The 27,036-nt window shown below is 44.3% G+C and overlaps 1 protein-coding gene across 4 annotated transcripts in view; it reads right to left on the bottom strand.

The window, feature by feature from the left end:
* The window catches only part of USP13 (ubiquitin specific peptidase 13), a 127,874-nt gene that overhangs the window by 13,369 nt on the left and 87,469 nt on the right, over positions 1 to 27,036 (bottom strand). For 2 of the 4 annotated variants that reach the window (XM_060172009.1, XM_060172010.1), the window contains exons 13-20: positions 27,017 to 27,036; positions 23,160 to 23,213; positions 20,775 to 20,863; positions 16,466 to 16,588; positions 12,988 to 13,014; positions 10,274 to 10,417; positions 7,849 to 8,015; positions 5,887 to 6,040 (exon numbers count right to left, since the gene is read on the bottom strand). The exon at positions 27,017 to 27,036 is cut by the window's right edge and continues 155 nt beyond it. In XM_060172009.1, the coding sequence (XP_060027992.1) occupies positions 5,887 to 6,040; positions 7,849 to 8,015; positions 10,274 to 10,417; positions 12,988 to 13,014; positions 16,466 to 16,588; positions 20,775 to 20,863; positions 23,160 to 23,213; positions 27,017 to 27,036 (778 nt within the window). The remainder of the gene's footprint in view (positions 1 to 5,886; positions 6,041 to 7,848; positions 8,016 to 10,273; positions 10,418 to 12,987; positions 13,015 to 16,465; positions 16,589 to 20,774; positions 20,864 to 23,159; positions 23,214 to 27,016) is intronic. The other 2 variants (XM_060172011.1, XM_007518208.3) reach the window with 1 other exon arrangement.

Below are 27,036 nucleotides of genomic sequence, written 5' to 3'. Positions count from 1 at the left end.
CCTTGCAACAGTCCCATTTCCCAACCCAAACACTGTCCTTGTCACTATTTTCAGTGATGAGCCAATTGCTATGCTCTTTTTTAATATTTTATTTATCCATTCATTTCATCTATGCATTGGCTAGAGACAAAGAAAAAAAAACAACCTATCCTGTGATATCTACCTCCTGGCAGTGACTTAATTCTTCTCTCAACCATTTACTTGCTGACCACCTTCCATAGCCCAGGCAGAGCTCTGAGGAAACCACTTTAAAAACAACGGCAGAGAATGTTCCATCCTCTGAAGGGAGGCTGGACAACATACTCTGTCTTACACCTGAGGAAGATGGGTTCTGAAATTGGGGCAGCTTGGAACATTTCTCATGACCACAGAATGTGAGCTTAGATCTACATGGATGCAGAGGTCACATAGGCTCCTAAGCTGAATATGGGCCCCACATCAGATTAAATCGATGGGGTTTACAGTCAACAATATTTATACACCTTTCCCATATTTGGAAGCTACTCTCTTCCCTGATCCAGCTTTCTGGTCCTCTTTCTAGCCATGACATCATCTTTCAAGACAATAACTTGGGTCCACCTGCATATCAGATGTCAGGCTCAGAAAAAAAAATTGTATAGTCATGGGTCCTTTGGAATATAACTAAAACAGGCCTACTAACTATCTACAAATGGAGTACCCCCCCCAAAATCTTCATCTAAACTATTCCAGCCTTTAGGTTCATGATTAGTCAACAATTTGTTTGGCTTTATATGTTAACTCCTCTTTCAGCCACCAGTTTCCAGATCCTGCCATGATGCCAACTGGACTTCCCTAGACAGATGACCATACCAATGTGTCCTGGAGCTCTGCTTCCCCAGAGCCTCACCCCACTAGGGAAAGAGAGAGACAGGATGGGAGTATGGATTGACTTGTCAATGCCCATGTTCAGTGGGGAAGCAATTACAGAAGCCAGACCTTCTACCTTCTGCACCCCATAATTACCCTGGTTCCATAATCCCAGAGGAATAAAGAATAGGAAAGCTATCAGGGGAGGGGATGGGATACAGAGTTCTGATAGTGGGAATTGTGTGGAGTTGTACCCCTCTTATCCTATGGTTTTTGTCAGTGTTTCCTTTTTATAAAAAACAAAAAACAAAAAAAAAAAATCTGTTCTTATACTCTGCCACTTAAGGAGGATGGTTACTGCAATGAGTGCAGCCTGGAATGTTCCTATGTTCTCATGGAATGTGAGCTCAGACCTACAGGGATTCAGAGGTTGCACAAGCTCCTGTGCTGAATATGGGCTCCAGATCAGATCAATGGGGTTTACAGCTAATGATAGATATATATCTTCCCCATATTTAAGAGCTACTCTCTTCGCTGATCCAGCTTGCTTGGTCCTATTTCTAACTCTGACACCATCTTCTCAGACAATACCTTCAGCCCACTTGCATGTTAGCTGCTGGGCACAGGCAAAAATTAAAATCATAGGCCCTTTGGAATATACCTAAAATAGACTTCCTAGCATTTTCCAAAATGGAAACCCCAAATCTCATCTGCTATATCCTTACTTCAGGTTCCTGGTTATTAAACAATTTGTACTGCTTTATATCTTAATGCTTTTCAGCCACCAAGTTGCAGATACTACCATGATGATAACTTGCATTCCCTGGGCATATGACCTCATCAATGTGTCCTGGAACCCCACCTCCCCAAAGCCCTGTCCCACTGAGGAAAGATAGACACAGGCTACGGGTATGGATTAACCTGTCAATGTCCATGTCCAGCAGAGAAACAATCACAGAGGCCAGACCTCCCACCTTCTGCACCCCATAAAAATCTTTGGTCCATACTCACAGAGGGATAAAGAATAGAGTCCTGGAGGTTGGGCAGTAATGCAGTAGGTTGAGCACACATGGTGTGAAGCACAAGGACTAGTGGAAGGATCCCAGTTCGAGCCCCCAGCTCCCCATCTCTGGGGAGGGGGTCACTCCACAAGTGGTGAAGCAGGTCTGCAGGTGTCTATTTCTATCTCTCTCTCTCTGTCTTTCCCTCCTCTCTCTCAATTTTTCTCTGTCCTATCCAACAACAACAACAATGGCAAGAATAATAACAACAAGGGCAACAAAAATGGGAAAAATGGCCCCCAGGAGCAGTGGATTCATAGTGCAGGCACCGAGCTCTAGCGATAACCCTGGAGGCAAAAGAAGAAGGAAAAAAGAAAAAAGGAACCCTTCTAATGGAGGGGAGGGTATATGGAACTCTGGTGATGGGGAATTGTATGGAATTGTACACCTATTATCCTATAATCTTGTCAAACACTATTAAATCACCAATAAAAAAAAATCTTAAAAAAAAAGAAACAACCATTCTTTAAAATGCAATTCAAAATGCATCTGATGAGTTAGGGAGGTTCATGCTGGTATTTTTTTTTCTTTTTGCCACCTATTGCAATCACATCCCTGATTTCTCATGGTGCACCACTGCCTCTAACCCTTACCCACAGGTTTCCTCAATTTGGAGACAGTGAAAAGTAAGGCCAGAGTCAGGCCCCAAACACCTTTACAGTAAAGCGTGCTTGAAGACACCATTGTGTCATTGTATTTGAGCACTTTAGGGACATGTGCAGAGGACCCAGTACAAGTACAGGGACACGAACATGAATAGCAAGATGTCTCCCTTAGCCAGTGCTCAGTGCCTCCAAGCCCCATCAAAAGATAGGAAGCCCTAACAATCAGACCCCTTCCTTCCCTGCAGCCAAATATCCTGGCAGCTCTGTAATGGCTTGAGTGTGTATTTATTTATTCTGCAAAGAGGACTCATCACACATATACCCCACCCCACAAGAAAAGTCCATTACCGAAAGCCAAGGAAGGAGTAAACCAATGGTTGTGTAATAAGTAATGGATTCTGTTTATGAATTATTGAGGGACTGGTCCATTACTGTTATTAAATCTTTTAGGCATGCCCATGTTTTCCAAAAAGTCATGCAAGAATATGGAAGTCAGAAGAACTATATCTCATCATTTCCCTACCCAGCCAGGATTAAAACAGTTTCTGTGAAGAAATTCTTATTTTACATAAAAGAACAAGGCATTTTCCCTCCCTCACCCTCTCTCTAAGCTAGATGAATACACACAATGTTAGGTTTAGCAGGAGGATTAATAGCTACACACAGATACAAAGCTATGGTTATCAGGGAAAAAAAATGGGGGCATTCATAGTAGCACAAATTCTAACAGTCGGAACTTGGAAGTAACCCAGGTGTCCAATAACAGATGAGTGGCTGAACAAGCTATGGTCTGTATATACAATGAAATACTCAGCTATTAAGAATGATGAATTCACTTTCTTCACTTCATCTTGGAGAATCATGTTAAGTGAGATCAGCCAGAAAGAGAATATGAGATGATCTCACTCATAGACGAAAGTTGAGAAATAAGAACAGAAAGGGGAAACACCAAGTAAAACTTGCACTGGGTTTGGTTTATTGCACCAAAGCAAAGGACTCTGGGAAAAAAAAGTTGTGGAGTGGAGAGAGTGTCGGGGTGCAGGTGCATGATGGCAGAAAAGGACCTAAGTTGAGGAAGAGATTGTTTTGCAGACACCGTGGTGAGATAAGAAATTGTATCCATGTGTCAACAACTGTACTGTACACCTCTAAACTACTGATAAAGCAATAAGATCGATAGAAAGATGAACAAGATTACAATAGGGGCTTCATTCTACACACTCCCACTGCCAAAGTTCTGTGCCCCCACCCCCGACAGTAACCACTGTAGTTCTCCCAAGGTAATAGTTACGTTTTTCTTTTTTCAAGTTCATGTGTTTCGATTTTCTCCATGCCACATATGATTGAAATCATCCCGTGGTTGTCCTTCACCTCCTTACTTCCTTCACTAATCATAACCACTACCAGTCCCATCCATTTAGTCTCAAAGGACACCTTACAGTATTTTTTTTAACTGCCGAATAGTATTCTACTGAGTATATGCACACCAAACATTCTATGCTGGACCTTGGGCATGGCTAGGATTAAAGGAGTGTTTACAATTACCCCCACATGATCCAAGACCCCAGCTATAGACAGTACCAAGATTTATAAGACCATGCTTTTTCCTGTGCATACAAACTGCTGATCAATTTCAGTTTATAAAGAAGGCAAAGTCAGCAATAAGCAGGAATAGCTAATAATGAAATCAAACCCTTATAACTCATATGCTGTTGAGAAAGTTAGGTGATTTGGTCTCTTCCTCTCCAAATATGTTTATCACACATAGTATTTTTGGACTGTGGGTGACAAGCACAGATCATTAACCCCAGGGAAAGAAAGGTCATGGAGGAGGAGGAGGGGAATCTCAGACATGTACACAGCACTGAGAACAGCACCCAGCACAGAGCAACATATGATAATAAAAGGCATAGTGTTACAAGACGGCAGAGAAGGGCCTAGGCTTGGGGTGAGGGTGGTTTTCAGAAAACTGAGAAATTTTACACATGTACCAACAACTCTTTTTATGTAAGCCATTAATCCCCCCCAATAGACAAATAAAATTTTTAAAAATAGCTTTGGTTCATAGTAACTATTCCTGCCATCCTGAGGGCCCTTTAGAAAAGAGCAGCAGTGGGAGTTGAGTAGTGCAGGGGGTTAAGCGCAGGTGGCACAAAGCACAAGGACCAAAGTAAGGATCCCGGTTCAAGCCCCCGGCTCCCCACCTGCAGGGGAGTCGCTTCACAGGAGGTGAAGCAGGTCTGCAGGTGTCTATCTTTCTCTCCCCCTCTCTGTCTTCCCCTCCTCTCTCCATTTCTCTCTGTCCAACAACAACGACATCAATAACAACAATAACTACAATAATAAAATAAGGGCAACAAAAAGGAATAAATAAATATTTTTAAAAATTTTAAAAAGAAAAGGGCAGCAGTTTGTACTAGTGGTGATATAGTCAAGGGTATCAGATTACATTGCTTTTCAGTGATCTGAAAAACACCACCACGAAAATAAGCACTCTCAGGTCAGCAGAACTGCTCACTTGAATAGTGTGCAGCTTTGCTATCTGTGTGACCCTGGTTCGAGCCCAGCCACCACCACACTGAAGGAAACTTCGGTGCTGTGCTCTCGCTCACTCTCCCACTCTGCCTCTCTGTATCTATCAGAAAAAGTCATCCCAGAGAGACCACACAGAGGAACCCAAGCCCCGACCCATAAAACATAAAGAAGTGCTCTTTATAGCAAAAACTTTCATAGCTTGTGAAGAATTTTTTACTTCAAAGGATAGAAACTTCAAAGGACAGACAAAATCAAGGCCTAAGAGCTCACTATGTGAAGCTTTTTCACCAGGTTGAAATCCCAGCACCTCATGAGAGATGCTATGGCACTAGAGGAAGAATGGTGCTGTGGATTCTCCCTCTTCCTCTCTGGATACAAAAGCTCCCTAAGACCCCAGAGTCTCACACACACACACACACACACACACACGCACACACACACACACTATATATATATATATATATGACAAAGTCAAAGCTGGTGTTAAACCTGACCACATACACTATGGAATATGATTCAGAATGTCCAAAGTATTTATCAAATCACCACAGCCCATGTTGTGGTAGAAACGCACCATTTATTTATTATTCATTTATTTATTTAGGATAGAGAACCTTCCTCCAGCAAGTGGGGACAAGGGACTTGAGCCTGGGTCTTTGTACAATGTAATCTGTGTGCTGAACGAGGTGCGCCACCATCCAGCCCATAATGTAGCAAAATACACCACTTATGAAAGCTGGGATTTGTGCTAGCTTATGCAAGGTGGCTAAAGGTTTTAACATGCAGTGGTGAAAGGAAAGGGAGTGAGCTGAGTGGATAATCACACTCTTCAGGCAGTCATGAAGGCAGAAACTTACTTCCAGAACCATCCTTGACTCTCGGTCCTTCAGGCTTGGCCTCAGAAATGATGTTTGCGTTGGCGTTATTCTCCATCTCGATCATAAAATCACCATCCTCTTCAAACTCGGGGTGGTTAAAGATCCAATCCAGTGCTCTTTCCAGGTTCCCGTTCTAATAAAAGAAATTGTTTCTAGAATGGGTGTCAAGTCCCCAGGCCCCAAGAGATCCTGACCACTTGAAGTAGGATGTGAAGCAGACAAGGGGTCATTCCTTTCATGTCAATTCAGGCACGGGGTCTGAATTCATTACTCTAAGCACTTCTGAGGATGAAGCTCTGACTCCTCGAGAATGCAATGCACTTGAGAGCCAGGAGGCAACTCAGACATTCTTCTGCCTGAGGGCCACAAACCAGCTAGACCACAACACATATCTGACCTTACTAATAAGCAGTAAGATGACACAGTTTCTTTTTTCTTTAATTTCTTTTATCTTCATATATTTATTGGATAGAGACATAAATCAAAAGGGAAAGGGGAGAGAGAGGGGGCAGAGAGACAGAGAGACATTTGTAGTCCTACCTCAACACTCGCAAAGCTTTCCCCCTGCAGGTGAGAACCGGTGGGACTCAAACCCAGGTCTTTGTGCACTGTAATATGTGCTCTCAACCAGGAATGCCACCAGCCACCCCCCACTGAGTTCATTTACTTATTTATTTTTATAGAATCTGAGAGAAATTGAGAGAGAAGTAGGGGGTAAAGAGAGAGGGAGATAGAGAGACACCTGCAGCCCTGCTTCACCACTGGTGAAGCTTCCCCCATTCAGGTGGGGACTGAGGGCTTCAGGTTGGCCCTTGTGTATGGTAGCGAGTGTGCTCTATCTGCGGTACCACAGCCCAGCCCCATTCAGAGCTTCTTTCATTTGAGCTCCTTTTCCCAGTGGTAGTAAGTTCCTGTTCCTGAACTCCTTGAACGGCCCCTTCAAGGCCAGGTGGTGGCAGACCTGGTAGAACACACACAACATCATCCATGAAGAGCTGAGTTCAAGCCCCCGGCCCCAACCTGCAGAAGGGAAGCTTCACAAGTGGTGAAGCAGTGCTGCAGGTGTCTCTCTGTCTCTCTCACTCTCAAGTTCCCCACCCTCTCAATTTCTTTCTGTCTCTATCCAATAAATAAAATAAGTTTAAAAGGTGGTGGCAGACCCTGTTGAGCACACATGCTATCAAACACAAGGACCTGGGTTTGAGCCCCCACTCCCCACCTGCAGGGAGGACACTCACCAGCAGTGAAGCAGGTCTGCAAGTGTCTGTCTTTCTCCCCTCCCCTCCCCTCCCCTCCCCTCCCTTCCCCTCCCCTCCATATCTCCCTCTTCTCTCAATTTCTCACTGTCCTATCAAATAAAATAGAAGGAAAAAACAGAAAAAGGAAGAAAGGGGAAAATGGAAGGAAGATATATAACCACCAGAAGTAGTAAGCTGATAGTTCTGGCACTGACCCCCAGCGACAACCCTGGAGGCAATTTAAAAAGAAAGAAAACGGGGAGTCGGCAGTAGCACAGCGAGTTGAGCGCATGTGGAGAGAAGCGCAAGGACCGGGTAAGGATCCCAGTTCGAGCCCACGGCTCCCTACCTGCAGGGAAGTCCCTTCACAGGAGGTGAAGCAGGTCTGCAGGTGTCTATCCTTCTCTTCCCCTCTCTGTCTTCCCCTCCTCTCTCCATTTCTCTCTGTCCTATCTAACAATGACAACATCAATAACAACAATATTAATGACTACAACAACAATAAAAAACAAGGGCAACAAAAGGGAAAATAAATAAATATTAAAAAGTTAAGAAAGAAAGAAAGAAAGAAAGAAAGAAAGAAAGAAAGAAAGAGGGAGAGAGAAAGAAAGAGGGAGAGAGAAAGAAAGAAAGAAAGAAGAAAGGTTGAAAGAAGGAAGGAAGGAAAGAAGCAGGAGCTCACACTTGCAGTGCCCACGCTTACCGTGGCCCGCAACGCCTGAACAGCCTGGTTCCGCGGGAAGCCCATGGAGGTGATGATAGCAATGACTTCCTCTGGAGGCTGGTTATCCAGTCCAGCAGCGCCAAACACAGAAGCTCCAGCAGAAGCTGCTCCTCCATAGCCAGGTATGGTTAGCGGTTCAGCAAAATCTAGGGGAAATGACCACCCTCAGGCATTCATTCTTCTCTTGGCCTTAAAATAAGCAGCACTTGGGGCCAGGTGGTGGTGGTGCGCTTGGCGAAGCAAACACGTGACTATGCGCAAGGACTCTAGGTCCAGTCCTGGTCCCCATCTTGGGGGGGGGGGGCTTCAGAAGCAGTGAGCCACTGTTGCAGCTCTCCCTCTCTCTCCCCCTCTCTCCCTCCCTCCCTTTCTCCCATCTCAGCCCGCCCTCTCAATTTTTTTCAGTTGCTGCTGTATGTAAGTCAAAAGTTCATCAATAAAGGGAAAACGTGGAGTTCGCATATAACAGCAATTTTACTCAAGAAAAATTAAAACTGGGTCAGGGAGATAGTTTAGCCTACTAGGCACCACCTTGCATGCCTCAGGCTCCATAGGCTTCAGGTTCAGTTCCCAGCACAACCTTATGCCAGAGCTGAGCAGTGCTCTGGCTCGCTCTATCTATCTATCTATCTATCTATCTCTATCTCTCTCCCTCTCTCGTAACAAATAGATCTTCAGAAGGGAAACATATATGGCCAGGGAGTGAATAAAAGCATTGGACTCTCAACTATATGGTCTTGAGTTCATGCCCAGAACCACATGTACCAGAGTGATATTCTAGCTCTCTTTCCCTCTCTTCTCTGTCAAAAAAAAAAAAAAAATCCATACAAAAATGTGTACAACCCACCGCCAATAAAATGTTATGTACTCCCACAAAGGAATTATTCAGTCATAAAAACAGGAAAAATACAAGTATATGCTAATATATGCTATAACAGGCTTAATGAAGAGATTACACCCAAAAGATCCATTATGTAATTACATTTAAAGGAAATGTACAAAATAGGAAAATTCACAGAGCCACAGGTAGATGAGTGGTTGTCAGGGGTTAGGTGATAAGAGTGAGAAGCAGCTGTTAGTGTGTTCAGGACTTCTTTTAGGACAGGCTGGGAGTATGGATCGACCTGCCAACACCCATGTTCAGGGGGGAAGCAACTACAGAAGCCAGACCTCCCACCTTCTGCACCCCATAGTGACCCTGGGTCCATAATCCCAGGGGGTTAAAGAATAGGAAAGCTGTCAGGGGAGGGGATGGGATACAGAGTTCTGGTGGTGGGACTTGTACCTCTCTTACCCTATGGTCTTGTTAGTGTCTCCATTTTATAAATAAATAAATTTAAAAAAAAATAGGAAAGCTGGGGGCTTGGAGATAGTATAATGGTTATGCAAAAAGAATAGGAAAACTATCACAGGAATTGTGTGGGAAAGTACCCCTCTTATCCTATAGTATTGTCAATATTTCCATTTTATAAATAAAAATTTAAAAAATAAAAGAGGAAATTGGGGACCACGAGGTGGCTCAGCCAGTGGCACACACGTTACCATGTGTGGGGACCCCCTGCAGGGAGGAAGCTTCAAGAGCAGAGCAGCAGTGCAGCAAGTGTCTCTCCGTTCACTTCTTACAATCTGTCTCTCACCCTCTTTAAAAGGGGGAGGGGGCAGGTGGTGGCACACCTGGTTGAGCGCACATATTACAATGCACAAGGACCCAGATTTGAGCCTCCAGTCCCCACCTATAGGCGGAAAACTTTGCAAGTAGTGAAACAGGGCTGCAGATGTCTGTCTGTCTGTCTATCTGTCTCTCTCTCTCTCTCTCTCCCTGACCTTTTGATTTCTGGCTATCTCTATCCAGTAAATAAAGATTCAACAACAACAACAAAAAGCTGACAGGAACAGTGATGGAGTTGTCATGCAGGTGCCAAGCTCCAGTGATAACCCTCTTGGGAAAGAAAGAAAGAAAGAAAGAAAGAGAGAGAGAGAGAGAGAGAGAGAGAGAGAGAGGGAGGGAGGGAGGGAGGGAGGGAAAGAGAGAAGGAAAGAAAGAAAGAAAAAAAGAAGTAGGGGAGAGAGAGAAAGAAGAAAGGAAGGAAAAGGAAGGGGAGGGGAAAGAAGGAATGAAGGAATGAAAGAAGGAATGAAAGAAGGAAGGAAGGAAGGAAGGGAGAAAGGGGAGGGGGAGGAAGGGAAGGAGAGAGGGAGAGAAAGAATAGTAGGAAGAAAGGAAGAGAGAAATGAAGGAAGAAACATGAGGACTGTGACTCATGTGACAGATGAAATGTCCCTCTTTCAATGCAGCGGGTCGGAGATAGTCACTTTCTGGGGAACATCTTGTGGAGAAATCTCGGCCCAGCATCACTGAGCATCTCATCACATGCCAAAGGCAACCTGCTCTCTGGGGACCTACCTGGCTCTTCCATGTGGACAATGATCCAGTTGAAGGCCACCTCGGCGCCCATGTTTCCAGTGAAGTACACAGCCTTTCGGCACGCTTCTAATGGGAAGCCCATCTCCGCCAACTGCATCACTGATGACTCGTCAATGTCTGAAGCTACAGGGCACAGGGGGGCATTCCAGTGTGGGACAAAAGTCACCTCTCTTTTTCCATTACTTAATTAATTCAAAGGAAGAAAAAGAGCAAGACCAGAGCACCACTCTGTCATCCCCAGTCCTGGGGCTTGAACCTGGGGCCCTAGGAGTGCAAGACATCCACTCTACCCACTGAGCCACCTCCCTAGTCACCCTTTTCTTAAAGTTTCTTCACCTCTTTACTACAAGCTACTCCCATAAAAACATATATCTTGTTGAGTGTGCAGGTGATAGTTTAATTGTGTTTTGTTTTAGATCATCCAAACATTAAGTTTTCTGAGCGGGACTAACAGCGTCATTGACCTAAATAAAATCATAGTAATTACCTGAACACTCCAAGCACTGAAAAAAAAAAAAAAAAGTCTCTTAATTTTGCATGGGGAAATTGACTATATTCCCAGAATCCTTGCAGGTTCAGCTTCAGCCTCTCTGGTAATTCTCAAGCCTTCTACCATAGCCTCTCTTGTGGCTGAAATTTGAAGAGAAAAGCGTCTGCAGGTCAAAACCACTTCACTGAAATCTCCCAGGAACTCAGAGCAGGCTGACTTCAGCCGCATCAGCAAAGAAAGCAAGTGGCTCTGGGAAAATGAAGAGCCCAAAAGGAAAGAATGTGTTTGTTTCATCATATATATTTAAGATACTAAAAGAGACGGCTTTATCACCCTAACTTGGGCTTAGACACAGTGCTATGGCCAGGAGATGGCACAGTAGTTACACAAAAGGCTTTCGTGCCTGAGGCTCTGAGGTCCCAGGTTCAACCTCTGGTACCACCATAAACCACAGCTGAGCAAAACTCTGATAAAAAAAAAAAAAGACAGAGGGGTTTATTTATTTTTTTTGTCATAACATACATATATAGTAGTCAAGATGTGTGTATATGCCTTTGTGTCTAGATTTGAATGCATGTGTGTGCACACTTGTACATGTTTGCTTAAGTGTGCACACACACAAGCCCATGCTCTCAAATTATGCCTAAGGTTAGGGGGTACAGGAGCATAAAGCCTATCTTTCATGGTTTCCATATCTGAAGTCTCTAAACTACTCAAATATGTCAAAGATAGAAACAGCTGCTGGGGGGACCTCTTTCTGTCTCTGACAACTGACATCTTGTGCAGCCAGAAGCTGGTTAACAGCAAAGAGGCAGTGCTCCCACTCCACCCAAGAGCTCCTGAGTGGCCCTGCCCGCCAGACAGTAAAGATTACACACACACACACACACACACACACACACACACACACTCAGGATGGGTGGAGGGATGGAAGGGATTAAGGGTCTCATTGTTGTTAAAATTTCAGAAGCTCTTGTCGGCTGGGATAGCTTCACGGGTGGGTAACAGAGACGCGGAGACAACGGCTGGGCAGGGAAGCTGTATTTCTTTATTCAGGAACGATTCATTAACTAAACCAAACTAATCACCAAACAGAACTCTGCTGTCTCTTTGCTGCGGCGCAAGCACTCTCTCTTACTCTCGAACTCAGGAACTCTCCCTTACTCTGGAACTCAGGAACTCTGGCGGGGTCTCTAGGGGCGGGGCCAAGCGGGCCGCGAAATTAACAGGACTGATGCAATTCTCTTGGCGGGGGAGAACTACCCAATGTAAAGCATACAACAATTCCCCCTTTTCTTTTTAACTAAATGACTATAGTATCAAGGGTGTGGGGTGAACAGAAACATATATCATACAGGCATTTTTTTAAAAAAGAAACTGGCACAAACATGGAGAAACATGTAAGTAACAAGAACCAGTGTACTGCTAAGGGAAGGCCTGAGGGGGCCATATCTGCCTCTGTGGGCTAAACTTTATCAGCTTAAAAAAAACATTTCTTGCCTCTGGGGGGCTACTTGCCTCGACGGGCATTTGCATGGGGGCAGGGAACGGCCTAGAGTCCCAAAGGCAGCTGGCTGCAATTTACTTACTATGAAACAAAACTTGTTATTAGCATATCTACTGCATGATCCAACGTTTCTAATAGAGAAGGAATTTGAGACTTTTACATATCAACAACGTCTTTTAACCTTTTGTTACACCCATTCAAGATGGAGACACACACAACACTCATCATCATCCATTCTTATTCTGGGCCCCACAGTCATCATAGAGCCACGGTTCCAGCCCAAAATGGCTGACTCCCAGAACGATGGTCCCTCTCCTGAGTCACAGGGCCACCTACTCACGTTATGGTTAACATTTGCTGCTAGCTCAACCCACAGACAAAAACGTCCCTTTATTGAATCCCTACAGATAAACACGACTGGCACGTTAACAGGTATGTTTTTAAAGATACATACAGTCAGGGTTAGTCACGTAGTAAAGCACACATATTATACTGTACAAGGACGTGGGTTCAAGCCCCTGGTCCCCATATTCAGGGAAAAAACTTCATGAGCAGTGAAGCAGTACTACAGGTCTCTCCCTTTCTCTCTCTCTCTCTCCCTCCCTCCATCCATCCATCCCTCCCTCTCCGTCTATCTCCCCCTGCCCTCTCAATTTCTGTCTCAATACCGAAATTGAAGGAATAAAAGGTACATACGGTCAATGAGTTGGTTCATCAAACGATCTGGAAATTCAAGGAGAACAGAAAATGAGAGCAAACCATGGCAAACAGATTCAGAGAAAGAAAAAGGATCAACCCAGAAAACCCCCTCAACTGTGCAGATGCTACACAACATTTTAATGGCCTGAATAACTCCTTTCCCTGTGTATCTAAGAACGCTGTGCAATCACATCCCAAGGACTCTATTGTGAACAGCAGAGAAAGCAGGAGCTGTGCAAACATGTTTCTCCTCTGCTCACCCTGGTCTCTTCTTTCTCTGACCTCATTAAACCAGCCCCTGTGCCACATACTCCAGGAAGGTAGCTATCCGTGCAGGTCTATTCTCCATACTCTAATTTCTTTTTATTGGGCGATTAATGATTTACAGTCAACAGTAAATACAGTAGTTGGCACATGTGCAAAACTCAGTTTTCTACAAAACGCTTTCAGCCCCATCATTATGCATCATTTTCACCCCCATCCTAGGTCTTCTTCCATCATTATGCACCAGGACCTGAAGCCCCACGCGCCCGTCCGTCCCCTCAGTGCAGTACATCAAACCCAGTCCAAGTGCTACTTTGTGTTTCCCCTTTCTGTTCTTCTTTCTCAACTTCTGCCTATGAGTGGGATCATCCCACCTTTATTCTTCTCTTTCTGGCTTATCTCACTGAACATGATTCCTTAAAGCTCCATCCAAGACGAAGTGAAGGTGAATTCACCACTCCTAATAGCTGAGAAGTATTCCACTGGGCACAAATGCCACAATTACTCAGCCATATTCCTACATTTAACACTCAGAAGAAGATTAAATAGACGCTTGTCTGGAATTCTGTCCTGCTCCTGGATTCACTTCTTTTGCCCCCAGAGATTATGACCAGTAACACTACTCTACTGACTGAAAACCCTTGCTAGAGGGACCCAGAATACTCTGGCTCCATGAGTTGCTTGACCTAATTAACTCATTAAGAGGGTGAGCAGTAGGGACCAGGTGGTGTCACACCCCATTAAGCACACATCGTACTATATGCAAGTACCCAGGTTTGAGCCCCAGCTCCCCACTTGCAGCAGGGATGCTTCACAAGCCATGAAGCAGGTCTGCAGGTATCTATATTTCTCTCTTCCTAGCCCCCACTCAATTTCTCTCTGTCCTATGGAGTAAGATGGAAAAATTAAAAAGAAAATTAAAAGGAAAAAATGGCAGTTGGGAGCGATGGATTTGTAATGTGGGCACTGAAGCCCCAGCGATAACCAGGGAGGCAAAAGAACGAGAGAGAGGAGGGAATGGTTTAAAAAAAAAAAAAAAGGGTGATCAGTAGCAGGCTAGTAAATACAGCCATAAGAAATGTATTTTGCCACAATAACCAAGCTAATAATGAAACCAAGATTTTTCAAAACTAGTCTTATATCCACAAGGGTAATGCAATTGTTTGTTGTGCTTTGTTTGTTTGTTTTGCATGTCTCTTTACCTTAAAAATAAGTCATGGGCCCCTGGGAACATACCTAAAGTAAACTTCCTAGTTTTCTGCCTTAAAATCCCTATTCTCACCTGCTTTATTCTTACTTTCTGGTTCCTGTTTATTAACCATTTTATCCTGCTTTATATTTTGCTGCATTTCAGCCACCAAGTTGCAGATGCTACTATGATTCCACCTTTACTTCCCTGGGCAGATGAGCTCAACACTGTGTCCTGGAACCCCACCCCTCCAGAGCCCTGCCTCACTAGGGCAAGACAGAAACAGGCTGGGGGTATGGATCAACCTGCCAATGCCCATGTCCAGCAGAGAAGCAATTACAGAAGCCAGAAATCCCACCTACTGAACCCCATAAAGAACTCTGGTCCACATTCCCAGAGGGGGAGAAATGTTAGGGGAAGATGACCAGAGGGCTCTGAACTCCAATTCCATCAGGACTCTGAGAGAGAAGAGGGAGATAGGACACTTGGAAGAAGTAATAGGTGTAGGTGTGACTTACAAAGGAAAATAAGACAGGACTATAGGAAAAAATGGGCAAAAAATGTATACAGAGATAAACAGACAATTACAGAGATAATAGTCAAGTCATGTCTGTGGCATTGGGAGAACTACTGCAGTTTCCAATGGAGGGAACGGGGACACAAACTCTGGTGGTGGGAGCGGTGTGGAGCTATATCCCTATTATCTCATAGTTTTGTAAATCAATATTAAATCAATATTAAATCACTATATATATATATATATATATATATACACACACACACACACAATTTAAGTATTTGTTGACCTGGGTGGTAGTTCATCCAGTAAAGCACACACATTATTATGCTTGAAGACCTGGTTCAAACTCCTAGTCCCTACCTGTGTGTGTGTGTGTTTGTGTGTGTGTGTCTGTGTGAGTGATAATCTCTATCAAAAACAGAAAGAAAAAAGATAAGTAAATTAAATCAGTGACTGCTAGGAAAGGTGGAATCACACAGGCACTGAGCCCCAGTGGTAAACAAGTGGAGAGGTGAGATATGGACAGAGTTTTATGGACAAGGTCAGAAATGGATGAGAGGGGAAAGACAGCATAGTGGTTATGCAAAAAGATTTTCATGCCCGAGGTTCCAAAATCCCAGGTTTAATCCCCTGCACCATTATTAGCCAGAACTGAGCAGTGGGGTGTGTGTGTGTGTGTGTGTGTGTGTGTGTGTGTGTGTGTGTGTGTGTGTGTGTGTGTGTGTGTGTAACTCACACTTTAAAATAAGTAAATAAATACGACAAAGCACATTTAAAATAAGTCAATCAATCAAACCCACAGGCAGTGCCGATTTCCCCTTTTGGCTGCCCAAAGATCCTCCCAGGAATGACACAACTCTTTCCCCCAGGCTGAAAACCTCCTGAAGGCACATTCCACTTCTCTTCCTCACAGGCCAGGCCCTCTCGGGGAAAGTAGGAAGAGGGACGGAAACAAAGGCAGAGGGCAGAAACCAAGACCTTTGGGGAGAATTGCTGCCCTCTGCTGCCACTGATTTCCACAGATTCCTTTCAACTGCTCCTGCAGCATCTGCACCTCTCCCCAAGGCTACTTGAAGTTTACAGCTGCAGTCAGACCATACTCCGTGTGCTCATGGTGGGTACAACAGTGCAAGGCAGTCAAGTGAGTCCAGAGGGATACCCTGGCTCTCTTCTCCCAAAAAAGAGGGAGTGAGGGAGAGAAGGACGGAAGAAAAAGGGAAGGAGGGAAGGAGGGAAGGAGGGAAGGAGGGATGGAAGGAAGGAAGGAAGGAAGGAAGGAAGGAAGGAAGGAAGGAAGGGAGGGAGGGAGGGAGGAAGGAAGGAAGGGAGGGAGGGAGGAAGGATCGAAAAGGGAAGAACGGAAGGAAGGGAAGGAAAAGGGAAGGGAGGGAGGGAGGAAAGAAGGAAGAAAAAGGGAAGGAGGGAAGGACAGGAGGGAGGGAAGGACTGTTCCAGCAGATGGAGAAGAGGGGTGGGGGCTGTCCTCCTGGCACAGCTGGTACCTTTGGAGTCATCAGGAATGACTATGGGGGGACTGATATCCGGTAGCTCCTCCTCTCCCGGCTGTAACCCCCTGGCTCGGAGATGGCTGATATCCAGCAGGTCCGGCATATCAATGGAAACATCTGCAAAATGAGAGGGACCACGTTCACAGAGCAAATTCACCTCAAACCCTCCTCAAAGCCACCGAACCTTCTAGAACTGTCACCGACACTCCCTGCATACCCAGGCAGAGCTAAGGGAAGCGCTGGGGTTCCCTGACAGGCACCCCTGAGGCCACAGGCTCAGTGAGAGGGGTTGAGTCTTAGCACAGAGCAGGGGAGGAGTAGAGATGGGCAGGGCCTCACAGGGACAGGAACGAGTAAAACAGGCCAACAGTCACATGCAGGGAGCCTACAGACCATGTGCTGACAAGACATTTTGTGTGGCTACTGCTCAGTGTGGGCAAGAAATCCCGATGTTTTCATCAGAAAATGGAACTTGGAAATACAGACTGCTCAGCTTCTTTTGGGAAAAAAGGAAGCTGTGGCATCTTGGCCTATTCTCACACTGGCTAATCTCTACTTTCTTCTCTTCTCCACCTGCCAGTTTGTCTCAGACCCCACTGCTCCCTATTGCCAACCTGAGCACCTTCTGACTTACCCGGGAGAGCAATGTGCCTCTAGCCCACGTCTTTATCCAAAGTGGGAAGCTCCAAGAAAGACCGCTCGCTTCTTACACCCATACGGGCGCTTTCATTGACTTTATATTCCTGTCCTTACTAGGCTTCAGAGTTGGCAATCCAAAGTGTATGCGGTACAGTTATTCTATGGTAATCAGTGATGAAGCTTGAAAGAAACTGACTGAGTCACAATTCCTAGGGTACATTTTCTTTTGGATTTTTCACTTCAGTTTTGTGTTGACTCTAGTCATTGTCACTCTAGTAGTAGTGCTGAGGCTTAGCATTGCTCAGTAATATTTTCCGATAAGATCATAATGGAAAATGGATACAAGTGTTGGTGCAGAATCTGTCTTGGGTCAGCAAACAGACTCTGAAAACAAACACTCGACCCCCCAAACTATTGAATATGTCAGATACATAAACACTATTTTAAAAACACAATCCAAATGGGTGCAGGAGGTAGTATAATGGTTATGCAAACAGACTTTCATGCCTGAGTTCGAAGGCCCCAGGCTCAATCCCCAGCACTACCATAAGCCAGAGCTCAGCAGTAGTCTAGTAAAAAATAAACAGGGAGTCGGGCAGTAACGCAGCAGGTCAAGCACACGTGGTGCAAAGTGCAAATACCGGTGTAAGGATCCCGGTTTGAGCACCCAGCTCCCCACCTGCAGGGGAGTCGCTTCACAAGCGGTGAAGGAGGTCTGCAGGTGTCTATCTTTCTCTTCCCCTATCTGTCTTCCCCTCCTCTCCTCTCTTGATTTCTGTCTGTCCTATCCAACAACAACATCAATAACAACAATAATAATAATAACTACAACAATAAAACAAGGGCAACAAAAGGTAATAAATATTTAAAAACAAACAAACAAAAGGTCAAAGCCAGGAGTAGGGCGGTAGTGCAGCGGGTTAAGCGCAGATCCCGGTTCGAGCCCCAGGCTCCCCATCTGCAGGGGAGACCCTTCACAGGTGGTGAAGCAGGTCTGCAGGTGTCTAACTTTCTCTCCTCCTCTCTCCGTTTCTCTAAGTTGGCTCCCCAACTGAAGGGAGGGTCACTTCACAAGCAGTGAAGCAGGTCTGCAGGTATTTATCTTTCTCCCTCTCTATCTCCCCCACCCTCTTAATTTCTCTGTCCTATCCAAAAAATAAAAATAAATAAAAATGGCCACATGAGCAGTGGATTCTTAGTGTAGGTACCAAGCCCCAGCAATAACCCTGGAGGGGAGAGACAGAAAATGAGACAGAGAGAGAGAGAGAGACAGAGAGAGAGAGAGAGAGAGAGAGAGAGAGAGGTTTCCAAAGCCATTCAAAGCCTTTAGAAGGCAGTTTTATCTCTCAGGCACTTTTCAGGACCACTGAAGAAATCATAGATGATGAGTTTCCTGCCTCCTCCCTGCCCACAAAGCTACCCCACTGTGAAGGGCAAAGAGGTGCTGCTGCATCAGCCAAGTCCACAGAGCATCACACGGTCCCCAAGTGCTAGGAGCCTTGAGAGAGTGATGGAGGCCTCTGGGAACTCACTCCTGCCAGCTCCTTCCATTCTTGTCATCTCCCTCACACGAGCAAATGAGTGTTTAATTAACCACCGGGAGACTAGAGTGCTTTTAAGTGCTCCAAAACATAAAGAAGTTAAGAGAACTGGCCAACAGTCTAAGGTACTTGCTAAAGAACTTCTGGAGAGAAAGCTGACATCGCTCCCCAGCTCTGAGGGCAGACTCACACACTAAATATCAGATGTATGCATCTGGCACGCTGATGGAAAAGTCAGCCTCTACCACTGGCCAAGGGCCTTTAAAGACAATAAGAAACCGCAGCTGCGCCAAACTCCTGTCATGCTTTTTTGACAGTGACTTCTTCTGTTTTGTCATTTATTGAACTTACTATCTTGACTTTATTCTCAATAAGATTTGGATGAATTCACTGGGTGTCATTAGGCACAGCTGCCAGCTGAGATGGGCATTTTTTTTGTATTATCTTTATTTATTCATTGGACAGAGTCAGCCAGAAATCAAGAGGGAAGGGGGTGATAGATAGGGAGAGATACAGAGAGACACCTGCAGCCCTGCTTCACCACTTACAAAGCTTTCCCCCTGTAGGTGGGGACCGGGGGCTCGAACGTGGGTCCTTGAGCTTTGTAACATGTGCTCTCAACTAGGTGCTCCCCGAGATGGGTATTGCTTTTCCCCAGAGTGGTCTGGAGACTCTCCAGAAATTCAGGGTCTTTCTCAGGAAAACTATGATAGTTATCATGGTGGGCAAACATGGAACTTTGGTAGTGGGAGTACTGTGAAACTATACCCCCATTATCTTATAATCGTGCAAATCACTAATTAAAACAATTAAAAATAGGTGATTGGGCAGTAGTGCAGCAGCATAAGTGCACACGGCGCGAAGTGCAAGGACCAGCGTAAGGATCCCGGTTCAAATCCCTAGCTCCCCACTTGCAGGGGGGGTCTCTTCACAGACAGTAAAGCAGGTTTGCAGGTGTCTATCTTTCTCTCCCCCTCTGTCTTCCTCTCCTCTCTCCATTTCTCCCTGTCCTATCCAACAACAATAACATCAATGACAAGAATAACAATAAAACAAGGGCAACATAAAGGATAGGAAAAATGGCCTCCAGGAGCAGTGGATTTGTAGTGCAGGCACCGAGCCCCAGCAATAACCTTGGGGGCAAAAAAATTATTAAAAAATAAGCCAAAAAAAACAGGGTGATGGACCAGTGGAAAAGCTCACCTAGATAGCTCACCTGCTTAATCATGAGCAGGACTGAGCAAGGTTCAAGCCCAGCTCCCAACACACTAGAGCAGATTTCAGTGGTCTAATGTCTCTCCTTTTGTCTCTGTTTCAGCTGAAAAAGTCAGCCCAGAGTAGTGAAGCCCCAGGGTTGACAATAAGAGAGAAAGAAAGAAAGAGAGAGAGAAAGAGAGAGAGAAGAAAGGAAAGAAATAATGGCAAAGTCCCTGGAGATATATTAGTCAGAACTTGCGCTTTGCCAAGATCCCAGGTGGTTGTACTCCTGTTAAAACTTGGAAAACACATGGGGGTCGGGCTGTAGCTCAGTGGATTAAGTGCACATGGCATGAATCTGGAGGACCGTGTAAGGATCCCGTGTAAGGATCCCGGTTCAAGCCCCTGGCTCCCCACCTGCAGGGGGGCCACTTCACAAGCGGTGAAGCAGGTCTGCAGGTGTTTATCTCTCTCTCTCTCTCTCTCTCTGTCTTCCCCTCCTCTCTCCATTTCTCTCTGTCCTATCTGGCAACAACGGCATCAATAACAACAACAATAATAACCACAACCATGATAAAAACAGCAAGGGCAACAAAAAGGAAATAAATATATTTAAAAAAAAAACTCGAGACACTGTTTATTTGATAGTGTGGGGAGCTTATTTTCACTTTTCAAAGCTGGTGGTTCCAGAAGTCACTATCAGGTGTGGCCAGCATGTGGCCATTATTACTGCTGGGGCTCAGCGTATGCCCTGACATAAAAGAGAATGATGGGAAGGAAATGGGAAGGGGGGCGTGAATGAAATTAAATGGAACTTTCTGGCGGCCAACTGCACGGACTCTTTCACATGCCATGTTGTGTAAGTGGCTAATTGGATGTTTGCAGCAAAAGCATGCGATAAAAAAAAAAAGGAAATAAATACCTACCAAATTTTTTGGGAACCCAGTCGAGGCCGAAAGTGAACTTCTTTATCTGCACGACCAAGTATTCAGGGAAGGAGGCAAAACGAGATGTTCTAGGAAATACCATGAGATTGATCAGTGAAACGAGGCAGTAAGTGTTGTGAGCACAGTTCATGAGCGCCACAAGCTTTATCTGAAGCCTGCCTGCCTGGCTGCTCTGATGAGTGGACAGAGACTCTCCCTCCTCCCCCTCCTCCTCTTCCCCCTCCTCCTCCTCCCCCTCCTCCCCCTCCCCCTCCCCCTCCCCCTTTCCTTCTCCCTCTCTCTCTCCCTGTCCTGTTTGGCCATCCCAGCCTTTCCACCAGAAGAAACTGTTGAGGGGAGGAGAAACACAATGCTCTGAGAATGATTTGTTTTCTATTGCAAAATGATGAATGTTACTTTTCTTGACATTCTATATTCCCCAAAAAAGAAAGTGTCAACCATATATATATATTGCCTCCAGGGTTATTGCTGGGGCTCAGTGCCTGCACTACGAATCCACTGCTCCTAGAGGCTATTTTTCCCCCTTTGTTGCCCTTGTTGTTTATTGTTATTATTATTGTTGTCATTGCTGTCATTGTTGTTAACCTCACCAGAACTGAGCATTGATGGTTGCAGGTATGTCTGTATCACGTGTTTGTATGTGGGATTTGAAAAGCTGGGATCTGGCACAGGGAATAAAATGTTGGACTCTCAATCATGAGGTCCCAAGTTTGACACCTAAAAGATAACTTTAAAAAAAAAAAAAAGAAAGAAAGCTCCCCAAGAAATCCTGACACAGATTCACTTGTGCTATCACAGAGAATAATTATAACACAAAGCTGGAAAAAAGAAGAGTTGCTGGAACTTCACTGGGATTGAGTACTGAAAATAGTTAATTAATTTAAAATATATAATGGGATTTGAAATATCTAAATGTGGGCCTTAAATATTAAAATCAGTATCAATCAATTTAAAGGTTAAATTTTTAAAAACTACATGTCAATGTCTTGCATTTCTCTTCAAACCTTCCAACAGGCTGAACTGTGAATTGCTAACACTTGAGTTTGTCAGCTTTGCGTCCAAGTTACTCAACTTGTGTACCCAGTTGTGACGCCAGCTCCAGCTCACTCTTTCTACATTGATCATCTTGTTTCTAACTGTCATTTATTTCTATTTGACTGTCAATGTTTTGGGTTTTTTTTTTTTTAAGAAAATCAGCTGCAGACAGATACTAGCGATGCCTTTTTTAAAAAAAATTCTAGAACACACTCCTCCCGGAAAACTTCCTTTTTCAAATCGTAATCACTGCTTCTACTTCAAATGCAGCTTCAGGAAACTAAAGCAAATACATTGCTGCCCCCTAATGTCGAAAGAAAGCCGCTGCATATAGAGAAAGCAATGGCTGCTTACAACTCACACCCCAAAAAAAGTCAGAAGATGCATATTTGGGTCTTGGTTACAATACTTAATTCGCTCCAAATATGGACATATCATGAACCCTCCCTGGAGTTCTATTTCCACATCTATAAAACAGATTTATTAATAACGTCTGCTTGCCAGGTCTGTGCCATGAAGTGATCTGAAACCATCTAGCACACGAGAGTGTGTATTCACAGGATTAATAGCATAGATATTAACCAGATGCTACTGTTTAAAAAAAAATGATTCTAATTGGTGAAGATCTGGATACTGACCTGGTCTGATACTGATTGATATTATGTTCCAGGGAACTCAGTTAACTACTTTGCACCTCAAGTTGTCATCACAAAGATGTTCTAAACATCTCAGTGATCTATTATTATTCTAGAAGTAATACATTACCTGTGAATAGTTTTTCCTACTTTCTGAGAAGCAGTAATAAATTCTCTTAGTTCCCATTTAAATATAAATAAGCCCTAAATTTCACTAAAACAACAACAACAACAAAAAACTGCTCCCTCGGATATTTCCCTTTTTAAAAACTATTTGTGGTGTCCAGGTGGTGGCACACCTGGTTGAGTGCACACGTTACAGTGCGCTAAGACTCAGGTTCGAGTCCCCGGTCCCCACCTGCAGTAACAACAATAATAACAACAAGGACAACAAAAGGGGAAAAAATGCCACCTCTCTAACCTCTTACTCTTAGTGCAATAGCTTAAAAGACAGGAAATATGTGACAGTGAACCAACCACAAGTCACTGGCAAATCAATGACTTCCAAAATGTGACTCAGGAGACCCCAACACTCTCACAGTTGCTCTGTGGTCAGAATCTGAGTGAGGAGCCAACTGGAAATACTATGGGGTGGAAGGTACTAGAAGGAAGTCTACACTGGGGGAATGGGTGTAATAAACACATAATTTAACACATTTATTTTGCCATCAGGATTATCACTGAGACTCTGTACCTGCATGATGTCACCCCTCCAAGTTGCTTTTTCTTTCTTTTTTTTTTCTTTCCTCTATAGATAGAGGGTTAGAAACAGAGTGGGAGAGACAGAGAGAAAAGGAGAAAGACCACATCACCACTCCACCGCTTGTGAAGTCCCCTCCCACCCCCGCAGGTGCTCCTACATAATAGTTTGGGGCTTAAACTCGGGTTCTCATGCATGGTGGCGTGTGTGCTCTACCGAGTGAGCTACGCGTCGGATCCCATATTATCTAGTTAAGGGCAATGACCAGCATGCGGGTAGCACAAATGCCTGCAGTATATTCGCCATGTTGAGTAAACAGCCTGTATTCATCGCCAGGGTTTATAACCTCTAAAGGCTCTCAAGTCAAACCACATATCATGTAGTAACAGAGGTATGTGTGTGTGTGTGTGTGTGTGTGTGTGTGTGTGTGTGTGTGTGTGTGTGTTCAAATCACTGTTCACATTCTACATCCATTAACTGCAAGTTTCAGAGATCCAGTACAATATTTACCCTTTGATACCTAGAATTCAACTTGTTCTTGAAATGTATATTTTACTTTAAAAAAATTGTTAAAACATTAGAATGTAAATCATTTAAAATGGTCTAGACATTCAGAAAATTTACTGCAAAGAATTCCTTTGTGAATTTTATAAGACTTTTATAAAACTCATTTTATAATGGGTTAGTGGTTTACACTACAGGTGCTGGTGTTTGGGTACAGTTTTCATCTCCCCATGATAGGTATCTGCAAAACATTCTCACCCCCTTAGCAATTCAATAGTCCCGGAAAATATGACTGTGTCTAGCCTTTCCAATAATTGTTTGCTTTCCCATTCTTAGCACTGGAAATCAATATGATGAAACAAAGAGAGAGCTTAAAGGGATGAGTGTCACAGTGAAAAAGTGACTTAAGTTTATCTGCTACTTGAGGTCATTACAAAAACAATCCACTGCAGCCCTCTCAACCTTCACTCCCTTTCACAACAATGAAAGCTGTCTGGGAAAAGAATGGCCAACAACATCTATGTCCAGCAAGAGAAGCAATTACAAGTGCCAGAACTCCTTCCTTCTGCACCCCAAAAAATTATTTTGGTCCATACTCCTAGAGGAGAAAATGTTAGGGGAAGATGACCAGAGGGCTCTAAACCCCAGTCCCAATGGGACCCAGAACTTCTGTGACAAGGAACATATGTTTTTGCACCACCACTGAGAGGGAAGAGATTCTAAAGAACACCTGAGGAAGCCAGGCTCTGTTTCACTTATCTGAGGGGGAAAAGGGAAAATGGACTACTATGGGGTAATTTCACTCATCAGTGGAATATAGAGAACTGAAACACATGAACTTGAAAGGCTATATATATATATTTTTTTTTCAAACCATACCTATGATCTTGAGAGAACTAAGATGGTTACTGTTGATGGAGGGGCAAAGGGGAGGAGAAAAAAAACTCTGGTCATGGGAGTGATGTGGAATAATACCACTATTATCTTATAATCTTGCAAATCAAGATTAAATCACTAATATTAAAAAAAAAGAAATTAAAAGAATGGCCAAAGATTAGCAAAAAGAAGCAAAATGTCCAGATTCAAGTTTCCAGACTTCCCCTCCCAACGGTCAAGTGTCTCCTCCTTCCCTGCCCCTGTGGTACTGCTCTTCCCAGCCTTATGAAGTACGCTGGCAAGGATTTGACTATCAACTCAAGCACCTGCTCTGCCATCCACGCAACCCAGGTTTGAGCCTGGCCCCCACCACTATGGAGAGAGCTTTTATTTGTGCTGTGGTATCTTTATCTCCCCCCTCATTTGTCTCTGTCTGTCTCCCTTTAGTTGAGAAAGCCAACCCAAAGCGGTAAAGCCCTAGTGACAACAACAGATTTCAATTCAAGTGTCAAGTGAAGTAGAAAAATGTAGTGCTACCAACAGTCAGACCAAAACTGAAAAGAGGACACCTCCAGCCCAAGTCCCGAGTAGCTCACTGAACAGTGCTCTGGAGCCCTTAGGGCTCACATTGAGACGCCCTGAGACCCTGGACTCCTACTGGGAACACAGCCAGCCAAGCTCTAAACCAGGTCTTTAAGCATAGGGTTCAAACCTCCCACACAGGATTTTAAATACTGCAGAAATAATCATTTTTGCAATTTCTTCATTGTCCTGCTTGCCATGGATATGTAGGAGTAGGTATTTCTTGACTACACCCTGTTGGCCAAAAATAGGCAAATTCCTAACAGAAAAAAAGACTTTCTCGTGGCCTAGAAGGTGGCACAGTGGCCAAAGTGCTAGACTTGTAAGCATGAATTCAACCCCTGGCATTGCATGTGCCAGACTGATGCTCCGGTACATATTTTGGCAATAAATAAATCTTTGGGGGGAGAAAAGAAAAGGGGATGGTGGGCCAGTGACATAGTTCATTTGGATAGTGTGCTGCTTTGCCACGTGCATGAGCCATCCAGAACCCCGATCCCACCACACTGAAGGAAGCTTCAGTTCCCTCTCTCTCTCTCTCTGTCTAGGCAAAATCATTTAATAAATAGAAATAAAAACTGAGGCCAGGTGGTGAGAGCACATGTTACAAAGTGCAAGGACAGGGGCCAGGTGATGGTGCGTCTAGCTGAATGCACACGTTACAGTGCTCAAGGACCCAAGTTCGAAAACCTAGTCCCCACCCTGCAGGGGGAAAGCTTGGTGGGCTACAGGTGTCTCTCTGCTTCTCTCTCTATCTCTCCTTTCCCTCTTGATTTCTGGCTGTCTCTATTCAATAAGTAAAAATAATTTCAGGGACTGGGCGGTGGTGTGCCTGGTTGAGCGCACACATTACAATGTACAGGGGCTCAGGTTCAAGCCCCAGTCCCCACCTGCAGGGGGAAAGGTTCACATGTGATGAAGCAGTGTTGCACGTGTCTCTCTGTCTCTCTCCTTCTCTTCCTCTCCCCTCTCTCTCAATTTCTGACTGTTTCTATCCAATAAATAAATAAAGATAATAAAATTTTTTTAAAGAAAAAAATTTTTTAATTGTAATTGGAAAAAAAAAGTGCAAGGCCTAGGTTGAAACTCATGGCCCCCACCTTCTGGAGGGAAGCTACATGATGGTACAGCAGAGCTGCAAGCATCTCTCTGTCTCTCTCCCTAGCTCCTCTTCCCTTCTCAATTTCTCTGTCTCTATCCAGTAATAAATAATGTTTTTTATTCTCTCCCCAGTACAAAATAACAGATCCTGTGCCTATCTGGTTTCACAGGTCTCACAAGAGATGAACTCTGGCTGTCTGAATCTGGATCAAGGTTCCATCCTGTCCCACAGTAGTGAGCACATATGGGCTCACTCTGCCCATTGCCAAGGCCTCACCCTCAGGCAGCCCCACTACACAGGCACATGCATGCACATGCACTCCCCAGCCCCTTTCCCCAGAGTCCTTTGCTTTGGTGCAGTACACTAAACCCAGTCCAGGTTTAACTTTGTCTTTCCCCTTTATGTTCTTGAGACCAACTGTTACTTGAGAAATGTGGTTTGTTCTGATAAAGGATAGTTTAAAACATTATTTTCAGAGAAGAAATAAATTAGAATGTTCATCATTTCGATGCTTGAAAATACTATATCTTAGGATGCATAAAGACCAAGGCTAGATTTTCAAGGGAGAAAACATGTACTTTTACAGTGAGGCAGTTTTACCTGCTACACACACACACACACATACACTCACACACACACACACACTCACACACACATACACACACATACACACACACACATACACACACACACATACACTCACACACACACATACACACACACACACACACATACACACACACACACACACATACACACACACACACACACACACACACACACTTACTTCACGCCTGCTGACTTTGC

This window comes from Erinaceus europaeus, chromosome 14 (assembly GCF_950295315.1).
Source record: "Erinaceus europaeus chromosome 14, mEriEur2.1, whole genome shotgun sequence".
In the NCBI taxonomy this organism is placed as follows: domain Eukaryota; kingdom Metazoa; phylum Chordata; class Mammalia; order Eulipotyphla; family Erinaceidae; genus Erinaceus; species Erinaceus europaeus.
This window is presented reverse-complemented; position numbering and strand designations above follow the sequence as displayed.